This window comes from Dermatophagoides farinae, chromosome 3 (genome assembly GCF_024713945.1).
Source record: "Dermatophagoides farinae isolate YC_2012a chromosome 3, ASM2471394v1, whole genome shotgun sequence".
Classification (NCBI taxonomy): domain Eukaryota; kingdom Metazoa; phylum Arthropoda; class Arachnida; order Sarcoptiformes; family Pyroglyphidae; genus Dermatophagoides; species Dermatophagoides farinae.
Genome location: NC_134679.1, coordinates 4,888,321 through 4,901,788, shown reverse-complemented (window position 1 = coordinate 4,901,788; position 13,468 = coordinate 4,888,321). Strand labels below are relative to the sequence as shown.

At 30.3% G+C, this 13,468-nt stretch overlaps 4 protein-coding genes across 6 annotated transcripts; 1 reads left to right on the top strand and 3 right to left on the bottom strand.

Moving 5' to 3' along the window:
- Positions 1-1,085: 1,085 nt before the first annotated feature.
- LOC124494936 (uncharacterized) lies at positions 1,086-7,716 on the bottom strand. 3 transcript variants are annotated; one of them, XM_075729111.1, is made up of 5 exons: positions 7,344-7,716; positions 7,138-7,288; positions 2,248-2,565; positions 1,688-2,121; positions 1,086-1,617 (listed from the first exon to the last, which is right to left on the bottom strand). In XM_075729111.1, exons 3-5 carry the CDS (start codon positions 2,525-2,527, stop codon positions 1,366-1,368), a joined length of 966 nt encoding a protein of 321 aa, XP_075585226.1. In that variant the 5' UTR covers positions 2,528-2,565; positions 7,138-7,288; positions 7,344-7,716; the 3' UTR covers positions 1,086-1,365. The 3 variants fall into 3 exon arrangements, with proteins under 3 accessions (XP_075585226.1, XP_046914179.2, XP_075585227.1); XM_075729112.1 differs by having other exon boundaries at positions 1,219-1,617; positions 7,138-7,243; XM_047058223.2 differs by lacking the exons at positions 7,138-7,288; positions 7,344-7,716 and adding an exon at positions 2,629-2,701 and having other exon boundaries at positions 1,218-1,617.
- Positions 7,717-8,094: 378 nt separating this feature from the next.
- On the bottom strand, positions 8,095-8,941 carry Spase12 (Signal peptidase complex subunit Spase12). Its single transcript, XM_047058228.2, has 4 exons — positions 8,793-8,941; positions 8,669-8,728; positions 8,506-8,592; positions 8,095-8,437 (listed from the first exon to the last, which is right to left on the bottom strand). The coding sequence occupies exons 1-4, from the start codon at positions 8,823-8,825 to the stop codon at positions 8,246-8,248; spliced, it is 372 nt and encodes a 123-aa protein (XP_046914184.1). The 5' UTR covers positions 8,826-8,941; the 3' UTR covers positions 8,095-8,245.
- A 100-nt stretch (positions 8,942-9,041) lies between these two features.
- Positions 9,042-11,140, top strand: LOC124494931 (uncharacterized). The gene is made up of 2 exons (XM_047058218.2): positions 9,042-9,724; positions 9,870-11,140. Exons 1-2 carry the CDS (start codon positions 9,499-9,501, stop codon positions 11,093-11,095), a joined length of 1,452 nt encoding a protein of 483 aa, XP_046914174.2. The 5' UTR covers positions 9,042-9,498; the 3' UTR covers positions 11,096-11,140.
- LOC124494941 (double strand break repair nuclease mre11) lies at positions 10,942-13,440 on the bottom strand. Its single transcript, XM_047058229.2, has 2 exons — positions 12,341-13,440; positions 10,942-12,286 (listed from the first exon to the last, which is right to left on the bottom strand). Exons 1-2 carry the CDS (start codon positions 13,354-13,356, stop codon positions 11,149-11,151), a joined length of 2,154 nt encoding a protein of 717 aa, XP_046914185.2. The 5' UTR covers positions 13,357-13,440; the 3' UTR covers positions 10,942-11,148.
- Between the last annotated feature and the right edge of the window lie 28 nt (positions 13,441-13,468).

Here is a 13,468-nt window from a genome sequence, read left to right as displayed (position 1 = left end):
ATCAACACACACACAAAAAAAGACAGTCCATTGAATAATGAACAATTAACCACACGATTTTTTTCGCTTAGTCTCAACATCGAAAAATGAAACATGATTGTTGCTGCTGTTGTATACTAAAACCATAGGATAAGATGAATTGTAGATCTAGAACTAAAAATAGAAATATCTAAAACGTTTTGTTTTGTTGTTCCAATAAAAAAAAAGAAAAAGAAAAACGGTCATGTTTGTTGTTACCTTTGGTTATTTATCAAATGGTTGTTGTTGGTGCAATAAGAAGCTACATCAATGGATTGTAACCAGGAAATGATTGACTAACATGGCAGTAAATTAGTCAGACAATTAACGCTTCTCGACAACAACAACAACAACAACAATTCATTTCAAACGGTTTTCAAATGAATTTATTTTCTTTTTGCTGTTTTTGGCTTTTCATCACTTTTCAATAAGAAATGGCGTGAATTTTTTTTTTTTTACTTTCTTTGCTACATCAATCTTCAAATGAATATATGTGTGTTTTGACTATCACATAATGTCCGATAAAATGATGATGATGGATCATTGAAATGATTTTCCAGACCATACAGTAGTGTGTAATTCATATTCAATGATGATTCAGTAGGCACATATTCATTATTATGTGTGAAGAAATTTTCATTTTCATTTCGATGATGATGATGATGATGAATTTAAATTGATTGTGTGAAGAATATCATCCGCATCAACTGTGTGGAATATGAACAAATTAATTTTTTTTTTTTTGTTAATTTATAATGACGACCATCATCATCATCATCATCATCAATTTTGACAAGTCCATCCTAATAGTAGTAACCGCCGCCATCACACAAGCTACCAGTCTTTTTTTCTGTCTGTTCATCAGACATCATCATTATTGTCCTGTAGACACAAACTCATGAATGATGATGATGATGATGATGATGGGAAAAATTGTCGATTTTCAGATTTATCAAACTAACACAACAAAAAAAAACAACAATTTCCAACCAGGTGATGCTGACCATTGTTGTTGATGGTGGATTTGGGTGGTCAAAAACTGAAAATGAATACAAAAATTCAGTATATTTTTTTTGAAGAAATAACATTTTCATTTTATTAAAATTTGAAATAATTGTGAAATCAAAAAAAAAAAAAAAAACTATAGAATCAAATATTCTGAATCAACTGTTTGATTTTTTTTGTGCATGTTTAACATAAAAATAATCAATTATCATCATCATCATCATCATCATTATTATAATAATAATACCGTTGGTATACATAATCCGAAACTAAAAAAACTTGAAGATCATCATCAAACATCAATAAAATTTATTGTTATTGAATGTTTTTTTTTGTTTTTGTTTAATGGCAATAATCTTCAACATTATGATCGGTTAATGTTTGATTTCTTTCGGCTAGAATAAAATGTCCGATGGCTGCACCAGCCAAAATGGCTAAACAAATCCAAACATTGAATAACATGAATGCCAACATCAGATAATAGGCAAACAATACTTGTAAAGAATAAAGAAATGTTGAATAAATATTCATTGGAGAAAACATTTCCTGTATGGATGCAAACAACGGTATGGTGTTTGGACTATTAAATGTTAGCTAGGAAAAAAAATTGTAAATTTGAAAAAAAGATGTTTGATTGAAACAAAAAAAAAATTGGAAAACTTACGATTGGATTAACACTGGATGCCTGACAACTATTGCTTGAACCATTACTTGAACCACCACCACCAGATTCAGTATCCATGGCTGATGTTGTTGTCGATCGCATACCATACGATGGATGATTAAACTTGGCCATTTTTGATGTTGAATCAGGCCGATCATCATTTTTATTTGTAGAATCTAATTTATTATCAACAACACTTTCAATAGCATCGGATTTTAATTCAACTAAATCTGATCGATGATGAGCATCATCACCATCACCATCGCCACCACAATGACTGTGATCATGAATAATCTGAACACTTGGTCCATTTATCGATGTAGCAGTATTAGGCGTATAACGTACTAAACGTGCAGAAAATATTCGACGATATGCTTTGAGAATTTCATAAATGATGGCCATAACAAAAAAGAATAAGCACGTCATAAACATGGCTAGAATAAATCATAATTAAAACAAAAACAATAAAGAAAAAGATTGAATATTGATAATAAATTCACGAATCCGTGAATAAAACAATAACAACAACAACAAAAAAAAAAATCAGACCAAACACCTACATAGATTCGAATCAGCTGACCATTGTTGAAATAACACGATGGGTTCGTAACCAAAATGAAAAAACATTTTGCCCATATGGTCCATTGAACCGGCCGTCATCATCATCGATTCATCATCATGTGATCCATGTTGATGATGTCCATTGTTGTTACTATTGATAATAGTCTCAACAATGGGCATTATCGTAGATGGTGGTGTAGGCGAAGATGTAGTCATCATCGTCATCATTCCATGGTCATGTTGATGTTGATGGCCATCACCATGATGATGTGATGACATGATTTGTTTTTATTTATTTATTTTTTTTCTGTTGTTTCCTAAAATAAAATCAAATGAAAAATAAATGTAATTGAGAAATGGTAACAACGACAGAATCATACAACAATACATTCATTCAATCATCAATGATCGATGATTATCGTTTAAGTTATTCAAGGATCGATTCAAACACAAACACACACACACACACACACAAAAACAAAGGAAACGTATCGATCTAATGATCGATTGAATGATTCACTGATTGATGAAAACATCCGAAATATGAACATGAATTGTACATGTATATAATTGGATTTTTCATAAGCAAAGAAAAAAAAACAATCAACAAAAACGAAAAGTTTTTTTTTACTTTTTAAACATATAACGGATGGATTTTAAAATATTGCTTTTCATTTTATTTTCTATATGAGAGATAGAGAGATGATCATCTCTATTGGCGATGATTATGATGACGATGATAATGATAATCATCATTTGTCGGATGGATGAAATAAATGAAATATGATTTTTTTCCTCTCTCTCTCTCTCTCTCGGTGTGATCATCATATACGTGTATACTATCGTGACTTAAACCGACTTTTAAAAAAAATTGGTTTTGAATTCGTTGAACAAAAAAACACAGGTGACATATAGATGAAAAGAAAACAGAGCATAAAAGATTCACGCTCATAAATGTTTGATCAACACACACACACACAAACACGAAATTTATTAAAAAAAAAAAAAAAAATGAAGAAAGGTCATATTCATTTTTTTTCATTTAAAAAAAGAAATAAATTTTTAAAAAATTTGAAAAAAAAATTCCAAACAATACAAACAAATAAACATTCCATGATAATAGTCAATAATTGTAATATTTTTGGCAATAGTAGTCTGCATATTCATTTTGCATGTTTTTTTTTCTCCCGTAAAAAAATTTACATTGAGATCAATCACGACATTCATCCATCCATATTAGATGATTATGAATTTCAATCATCATCAAAAACAAAAACAAAAAAACAATCCAACATCATCATAGTGAAATGGTAAAAAATTAACCACAAAAAGAAAACCTAACAACTACAAACTATAAGAATGGTCAATTCAATTCAATTTAATCATCATTTTATAATTCTAATCTAATCTAATATAAAAATTAATTTGAATTTGGTGAATGCACATATAGTGTGATGGTAAATTAAAATCATGATTTTTTTTGTTGTTCAGAAAGAAAGAAAGAAAAAAAACATGAATCAAATTATGACCTTGAGAATGATGGTGGTGACGATTCGTTTTAATTAGAGATTTTTTTTTACAAAAAAAAAAAAATTTTCTATTCTCAACGTGATAATTGGACCATTCAATTCAATCTCAAAATGATCAATGTCATGATGATGAGGCTAAAGCCAACAGCAACAGCAACAACAACAACAACAGCAGCAATAATAAACTAATCAATAAGAATTTCGTTTTAAATTTCATTTATTCATTCATCGAAAACAAAGTGAAAAAATGTTTCACACACATTTGTGTTGTGTTATGTGATTGTTTGAAAATAATGAACAAAAATTCGTTGTGAAAGAAATTCAAAAAAAAATCTGATGCTATATATTTCAATGCCGTAGCGATCATGGCGATTATTAGCTGAGATTTTTCTGTTGTTGTTGTTGTTGTTTTGTTGTTCTGTCAAGGTCGATGATGGTCCACTTTTTTAAACATTAAATTTTCAACAGATCCAGAACGAATAAAACATGCAAACAAACAATCATATTCTTATATATAAAAAAAAATTCAAATTTAAATTTTCGATTTAGAATTATACGCCCAAGATCATGTATGACAGATCAATCAATCAACAAACCTAAAAAAATCGATCGTTCCAGCATTTTTAGGAACAATATGGTCAAGAAACAATCGTGTGTGCGTGTGTGTGTACCACCATTAACAATAGAGATTCAATGATTAGATTGATCCATAACGTTTGATGATGATGATAATCATCATCATCATCATCATCATGGACAGCTGTTGATCATTAAATGAAGAAAGATTCTGATTATTCACACTCAATATTAGTGTGTGCGTGTGTGTGTGAACAAAGTATCGATAACAATCATATAAATGAGAAACTTGAGATCATCATCATCATCCATTTTATACAGCTTTATATAACTATTCGATACAATCAAGACGATAATAATGAAACTGTGAAACAAAAATTTTTTTCCCTCTCTCTCTCTTTTGTGGTTTTTTTTTGTATTCTCTATGTGCATACCAGACCAAATAGAACATTTGATGATCGTGATACATTAATTGAAACATCGGACAAACATTGAAAGTGTTAATCGTTGAAACCAACAACAAACTGAGATTCGATCATGATGACTGATTTTTTTTCTTTCTTTTTTTTTTTTTTTTTTGATTAAATCTATGCTATGGTATTTTGTTTTAAACATTTTTTTTTCGTGTTAATGTTTGATCCTGAAACCTAGTAACAAACCACCAGTAAATAAGAATACATACATTTTGTCCTATTTTATATGACATTTGTATGTGTATTTATAAATCTTATGAATTCTGAATTAATTCGGCAATAACCTAATAAACGTAAAGATTTTTGTAGCACAACCAAAAAAAAAAAAAAACTTCCGAGTGTTAAAAATGAAACACGCGTAGACATTGCTATTATTATAGAAACAAAAGTAAAACAAAAACACGCACTGCATTACAAATAAACATCTTTATCAATAGAAATTTGAAACCGAAACAAATTACCAGACATATATGAAATTAATGTCTAAAAAATTTGTATTCAAAGATTGTTATATATGCAAATCACGTTATAGCCAATTTGAAAGAGTGAAAAAATGCAAATGGAAAGGTAAACTTTCTATTTGATTGTTTCACCGTTTTTTTTTCTTCTAGTTTGTTGTTGTTCATCATCACTCTAATTATTGACATATATGAAAAAAAAACGACAACAACACAAAATGGTTGGTTGATCAACTCATCTAACAAATTGATCGAACACACACACATCATTGATGTTGATGATGCAATTGATCATGGCAGTCAATCATCAAATCAAAAAGAAAAGAAAAAAAAATACATAAAAGGCTATGAAACATGGTTGATAGAAACACAATCAATATTGTCTTTTGTAAATATAAATTACCCGATGTTAATGTTGAACGAAACAAAACAAAAAAAAAACTCAAAAATCATTTGTCAATGGCAATCCTAAGAGCAAAAAAAAAAATTTAATTTCCCAAAATGATTCTAAAAACTATTAAACGAAAATGTCATCGTAAATCACAAAATTGAACTTTGCTCACGCTGTTGTTGTTGTGGTTGTTGTTGTTGTTGTTGACAAACGGGCATTTTATTTTTAAAATTCCTTAAAAATACACTACATACACAGATGTCAAAATATCATTCGAATGAAATGAACAAACAAACAAGCTAAGAATGTGGGGACACAAAACAATTAAAATTTATATATATTTGAGTTAAAATAGTTTCGAATGAAAATTGAAAAAAAACTTGACGGAAGGACAAAATAACAATTCATTATTATCATTTCAAATTCAAGTTACCTAATCATTCATTATAATGAAAATTTTTTTTTCAATAATTATACAATTGAATACAAACAGAATGCAAAATTTTTTGTTCTTCTTCTTCCTTTTTGGAATTTTTTTTTTCATCATACCATCAATCATCATCATTTCATCATGATGAAACTGTTGACCAATTACCAGAACAACAAAATGACCAAAAAAAAAAAAAAAATCAAATGAAAAGGATGATTACAAGAAGCGATGATGTGATCATCATCAATGTTGATGATGATGATAATGATGATGGAACGATATCTAGATTATCATTATAGGATAATCTCTCGCCATCATCATCATCGTCATCATCATGACCGACACCACCCAACGATATAAACCATATATATAATTTTGGAAGGGATGTTTTAAAAAAAAAAACAAATTTTTCCGCTCTCGAATGGATAAGCTTCATCATAATCATTCATTTACAAACAAAAATGACATAATTACCACACTACCACTGAAAAGCTAGAAAAAAATGAAGATTTCCATATAGAAAAAAAATCAATGATTGTTTCATGATTCATGAGAATGTTGTTTGAATTTGATTAGAGCATTATTTTATATATATTCATGATGACAATAAATATAGAAAAAGCAACAGGTCGACCGAATATCGATTTTCATGAAACATTCGAAAAGAAAAACAAATTGCTATGTCAGTCAATCATCATCATATAATATAATTCACAATGTAATGATATCTCATTACAACAAGCAATTTTCTAAGATGATATTCCATAAAATTTATGCGTGGAATCTAATCGAATGAAACGAAACAAAACAAAACAAAATTATTCAAATTGAAATCCTCACACACACACTTACACATCAATTCGATTAAAAATTCCAACAAGTAGCATTCGAGAATTTAAAAAAAAATTCTCACTTAACAATAATGGAGCCATCTATAATCCATTATTTGAAACATTGACAAGAATGCAGGGAAAATTGCCCTTTTTTATGAATTTGTTTTTAAAACAAAAAACAAATGATCAAAACACTTACCGTACAATTGTTATAAAGATGTATTTGTTGAAATTTTTTTTCGATTCACAAACACACGTAGTCAAATTAGCAGAATGGTTCCATCATTATTTATTTGAGCGAAATTCTATGAAAATAGAATAGATCACCAATGAACAACAGATGGATAATTCTAAATTGAAATTCGTAATTGTTAAATATTCGATTCAGACAAAAAAAAGACTTACCAAATTATCTTATGAATGGTAAACTTATAGTGATTGATCAATGACATCAACTTTAATCGATATTTATAAACACAGAGTAATATTTAAAGGTCAAGATGCTTGTTCATAAAGAACACCGGGACATGGAAAAAAACATTCAGAAATTCATTCCAGAGATCAGATGATATAATCGAATGATTATAACAAATTTTTAAGATATTGGAAATTTATTATCATCAACTTTGAAATTTTGTTTGTTTGTTTGATGGACAAGGTGATCAAAGAAAATTTGTCGGATTTTGGATCCAATCCAAACAGACGAATGGATAAATAAAATACAAACACACAACACGTTACCTGAAACGCAGAACAAACTAATGAAAACACAAACAAATAGCTGATGTGAACATATTTATGAACAGATGAACTTAAATCTTCAGTGAGCGTCATAGTCACAATGGCAAACTTAAATGTACCATAAAATCGCGATTATAAAAAGCGTCTTGTACACAAAAAATTTTGTTAAATGGTTTTTTTAAAATAGCTGCTACTTCATGGAAAAAAATTCAGCTTTATAGTCGCGATTTTAGGGTATTTTTTAACGTATCAACTATATATAACGGATCACTTCTATTTGCCATTGTGACAACATTCCAATTAAATGCAAAGTATCTCATTGTGACTAAACCTATTTCGGTAATTACAAAATCCTTTTGAACCATTTTAAAATGTGGATCAATAGATAATTTTTTTTATGTTATGAACAAATAGAAAAGAGTTTATGCCAATTTTTATTTTTTTTTCACATAAATAAAAACACTCTCTTTTTGCCTTTGGAAAATAATACGTTTCACAATACAAAACCAACCATTAAAATCAATCAATCAACAATAAATTGTGCCCGTGGTTAATCGACCCATTTCTTAATTGTTTTTATTTTTTGAACTTTTTTTCGATTGTTGTTGTCCCGACGTTGATGGCTGTGATTCATTTTGATGATGATGATGATGACATTCATCACCTGAAACAGGTGTATAATCGTCAAACATGGTTGGATCATGTTTTTGCCACTTTAATGGGCAACGTCGATACATTGGCCATGGTGGTATGGTTATCTGAAATGGAATAAAAAAAAGATGTTGAAAATTCAAATTCAAATAAACAAAACTAAATTAACAATTACCAATGCGGATAGTACGAAACCGACACCCAATATGATGATGGCCAATGAAATTAGTTGATATGCATATCCAACTATTAATCCGATAATCTATTGCAAGCAGTTAGTACAAAATTTAGTTTTTTATGGTTTCGAGATCATCATATTAATAAGATCATTTACTTACACTGGATAAAACGACAATTCTTTCGAAATAACTTTCAGCACGACGTTGTCCATCAAAATCCTGGATGTTTAAATTTGAATATATTTAAATTAAAACCATATAAATTATAATTAATAAAACATACCATATAAAGTGATTTGGTATAATCTTCAAACATTTTTTACTAATTTATTATTAAAATTTTAAAATAAAAATATTCAGGTGATATAATAGATTTAGCCGTTTATATTTGCTGAAAATCTAAAAATCCAATTATGTCACGTCAGCGCTCAACAAACAGCTGTAACTGTTTTCTATAAAGTTTTTTTAAACAATTTTTTCCAAGAATATTTCTTTTTCTTTGAAATCACAATTTTCGCATGGATCAATTTTGAATGAAGAATTTTGTATCGATGATGGGTTTCTAGCAACATTTTAAATTTCAAATTTTTTTTTTAAAGATATTTTTCAGACAAATTTCAAAATAATATTCGGTTTTAGTGGTCATCTTTGATGAACCATTGATGATGGTGGTTGTTATTGGAGGTGATGGTGGCGTTGGCGGTGGCAGTCTAGAAGCTCGGCCTACCACCAGTGGTAATTCATCTACCAACCTCTCCTCTACTGTTTTCCAACTTTTTCCTGCCTCTCATCTCCTTCTCCCACCACCACCACCACCACCACCACCACATCTCTATTCCATTTGATTGTGGACAGTGCGAGTTTGCTTTTGGCTCAGAGTACTGATATCAAGCGATGATGAAAACATTTTTACAATGAAAATTGAGCACATAATTTATTGTTACTGGTTTAGTATTAATTTTTTGAAAAAAATAAAAAAAAATTAAAATATGGAAATTGACAATGAAGATGGTAGTAATTTTAATACATCACAACAACAATCGACATCAACGACGAATGGTACTCGTCACCAATTCAGCATCAACGAACTATTATCAATGATTGAAATGATAAAAAAATGTGAATTAATATGGAACAAAAATCATCCAGAATATTCTCATGGCCTTGCACGTGCCGTTGCATTCGAACAGATTGCACAACAATTATCTATTCCGGGTAAGTGTATTTAATTAATGTTCATTCATATATACACCGGGCGCATGTGGTTGTGTTGTAAGTCTCAAGGCATTTCAATTTTCCAATTTATATTATTTATTACACTTTACTAATTATAATTACTATTATTGATTAATTTTTTTAGTCGAGGATATTCGCTGGAAATGGCAGATATTACGTAAAGAATATTTCAAGAAAATTTCACAAAGTAATAAGCCAACAATCAGTGGTCAGAGGCCAAGACCGTGGAAATGGGCATCACAGTTATCTTTTTTGAATACTGTAATAGCGCAAAATAGTCAACAGAATATCAAATCAAAATCAGATTATCATCAACAATTATCACTGATCTCGAAACAACATCATGTGACTAAAATAAATAATTTCAAATCATCCGCCAATCATAATGGTAATGGATCAATGTCATTGTTGGCATCATCAACACATAAGATGGTTAACGGTAAATTTAATCACCGTCAACATCATAATTCATCGAAAAGTAATAATATTAATAATCAACAGCTATTAAATTCGGAAGAAGATTCATCAGAACAAACAGACAATTCAAGCGAATTGCAATTGAATGCAAATCATTTGTCACAATTTGATTATTGTACCATTGATTTGGATGATGATGATCAAAATCAACTACCAATAATTGGTGAAAATGATGATGAAGAAGATGGGTACAATATAACCGGTGATGATGGTGATGTCGATGATGAAGATTTACCAAAATTTTTCTGTGAAACTATTTATTCACCAGCACCTGATGAAGATGAAAATGAATCAAATGAAGAAGAATTAGAATCGAAATTATTGGTGACAACCAAACAACAACCAGCCATCAATTCGAATAAACGAAGTCAAATCATCTACTACAATAATTTAAATAATAATAATATTAACAACAAATCATCCCCATTACCTGCCGCACCGGAAAATCGAAAACGTAATCGTTCGTCCAATAATAATAATAATACGGAGACGGACGTAGAAAATTCAACAAAAAAGCCAAAAGTTGATGGCGATCAATTCATCTCTGGTGAATCAGTGAATCTTTCATCGATAATATCCTTATTAAGGACACAAAATGAAATATTAGTAACAAGAAATCGTCGCGAAGAAACATTATGGCAACAATTAGCCGATAAAGATAGTCAATTGAATCGTTTAAGCCGTCAACGTGAAAACGAACAACAAAAGCAACAGGAGGATACATTTCGAACATATTTATTGGCAAAACTATCGTTGTTACAGGATGTACCACGAACATCATCTAAATGGACTAAAGAATTTCAGACCATCATGGATCAAGCATTCGATAACGTTTATCAAAAATTTTTATCACAACACAAATCAAAAACATAAATTCTCATTATTAAAATATATAATAAAAAAAACATTTTATGAAAATCGTTCTGTTATTTTCGATTTCGACTTTTACGAGTCGTACGACTAGGATAATCATCATCTTCATCAGAGTCTTCTATGGCAACGGTTTTGATCAATTTGGCCTTTTTCTTTTTTGGAAATGTTTTTGAGCTTGATTTATCGTCATCTTTACTAGAACGAACAATTTGCATCGGATCATCATTGTCATCAAAATTTTTCATATCGAAAAATGATGTCAGTGATTTTAATTTACTAGATTCTTCACGGAGATTCTGACGATCACGATACCGCTTTCCAAATCCACGGGAAGTTGATGCTAAAGACTCATCTTTATTATCATTATCAGTAGTGTTCATGTCAAAAAATTTTTTTTTCTCATCACTTGTCTTCGACATTTTTTCTTGTTTATCGTTCACATCAAACATATCGATATCGTCCTCATAGAATGGATCATCATCTATTTTTGAGCCAGTATTTCCAATATTCGATGATTGATTACCAGTGACCGTTAAATTTGATAATTTCTGCTGTAGTAAACTGAATGGTCGTTTGACAAATGGTTCACGTGTGATCCATTGAAATCGTGACCGATATTCTTGATCATTGAAGATTTTTTGTTTAATCGATCGAATTTCTTCCTTGAGATCATCTAGTTTAAAGTTTTCATTATCACCTAAGGCCATATCGGTTACAAAACGTATAGCTTGTTTACTGTTTTCGGTGAAATCTTTAAAACTATCTGTTTGATTTTTCTTAGTTAATGTATCGACTTTTTCAATGAAAAATTTTTCATCCAACATGGTCAAACGTTTTCGATCATTGGCCTCATCGAAATGTTTGATCAATATTGTTGGGAGATGATACTTTTTCGATATGTCAGCTGCACGTATGATATCGACAAAACCATTCACATCATCATCACCATCGTCAAGGCCAGCTGAATTCGAGTCACTGTCCATTTGATTAGAACGTTTACGAATGAATCGTACAACATCGTTATTGTTGGCAACCAATTTGTTTACATGGAATTCCAATTTACGACGATCAAACAATAAATCTTTGTCGCTATATTCGATACGAAGACGGATTAATGGCTTTGCCTCACCATCATCATTGATCATAGTCGATTGACAACGAGCCTCGCTTAACATTGTTTGGACCTTATCTCTGAAACAGAAATATAAACATAACTAAAAATTGGAAAAAAAGTAAAACACCTACTTGCAAAAAGAGAACAAAAACTGTTGTTGTTGATGTAAGGATTTAAATGAATCATTTTTGGACAACAAGCTATCGACATCAATGGTGGACATCACGAATGGCCGAACCGTTTCGCAACGAAATGATTCAATCTTAAACCGAGGCTTCTGACGTTCATCGTCATAATAACATTTCATTAAATAGTAATACTTATCACCATATTCAGCTTCACAAAGTGATGTAGCCACTGTCGAACCTGGCTGTAAGATGAAAAAGTTATTCTGCTCAAAATATTCAGGCTCTTTATAAGGTCGATGTTCATGGCCCCATATGACAAAATCTGGTAACGAAGTTAAATCATACGGATTAAGATGTTTGGTCAAAGGTCTCGGTACACGATTCTGATGAACTAGCAAAATTTTTAGATATTTTTTCAATTCCTCTTGAGAATCACAATCAAAATCTGGTGTAAGATAATTGAACCGTTCATTTTGAATCAATGTATGCAATCGTTCTTCGCGCATCGATCCAAATCCATAGACAATAATTTTTGTTTGTCCTTTCTCGAATATGATTGGCTTGATTAATAATTCTTCCACATTATCCTGTTTGCCAAAATAGTTGACAAGACCGGAAGCGGAGAAAAGATCTAAACAACAGGAACAATTCATTCCAACAGGATCATCATGATTTCCATGAATAGTGAATATTGGATATTTCACTTTCAAATTCGGATCAATACAATTAGCATTTTTGAAATTTTTCACCAAAAACTTTTGACAACCATTGCCACCAAAACAATATTTTCTTATCAGTGACATTGTTCGACGCATCGTTTGTATTGATGGTTTGTTCACATCAAACAAATCCCCGGCCAACAGAATGAAATCGACGTCCATATTTACAGCTGCTTGTAAAACTTCTTCAAATGTACGAAACGAATCCTCACCACGAATTGGGTGTTTTTCATTGTGGCCCAAATGACAATCTGATGTGATTAAGATTTTGAATTCATCTGTATTTTTATGGGATGCCATTTCGCGATGAGATTTTCAAGAAAAAAAAAATCGAGAAACGTCAAAAAAAATCAGATGTAATTTTCAATCACAGTAAAAAAAAGTGATATTCGCCGCTCTTATAGTACGTTAT

Coding starts and splice junctions, on each gene's coding strand:
- LOC124494936 (XM_075729111.1), bottom strand. CDS start 2,527: ATGTCATCACATCATCATGGTGATGGCCATCAACATCAACATGACCAT. Junction 2,122..2,247: donor GTCAGCTGATTCGAATCTAT/GTAGGTGTTTGG, acceptor GATTTATTCTAG/CCATGTTTATGACGTGCTTA. Junction 1,618..1,687: donor CATCCAGTGTTAATCCAATC/GTAAGTTTTCCA, acceptor TTTTTTTCCTAG/CTAACATTTAATAGTCCAAA.
- Spase12 (XM_047058228.2), bottom strand. CDS start 8,825: ATGTTTGAAGATTATACCAAATCACTTTATATG. Junction 8,729..8,792: donor ATACCAAATCACTTTATATG/GTATGTTTTATT, acceptor TTAAACATCCAG/GATTTTGATGGACAACGTCG. Junction 8,593..8,668: donor GAATTGTCGTTTTATCCAGT/GTAAGTAAATGA, acceptor TGCTTGCAATAG/ATTATCGGATTAATAGTTGG.
- LOC124494931 (XM_047058218.2), top strand. CDS start 9,499: ATGGAAATTGACAATGAAGATGGTAGTAATTTTAATACATCACAACAA. Junction 9,725..9,869: donor ACAACAATTATCTATTCCGG/GTAAGTGTATTT, acceptor TAATTTTTTTAG/TCGAGGATATTCGCTGGAAA.
- LOC124494941 (XM_047058229.2), bottom strand. CDS start 13,356: ATGGCATCCCATAAAAATACAGATGAATTCAAAATCTTAATCACATCA. Junction 12,287..12,340: donor TTTTTGTTCTCTTTTTGCAA/GTAGGTGTTTTA, acceptor TTTCTGTTTCAG/AGATAAGGTCCAAACAATGT.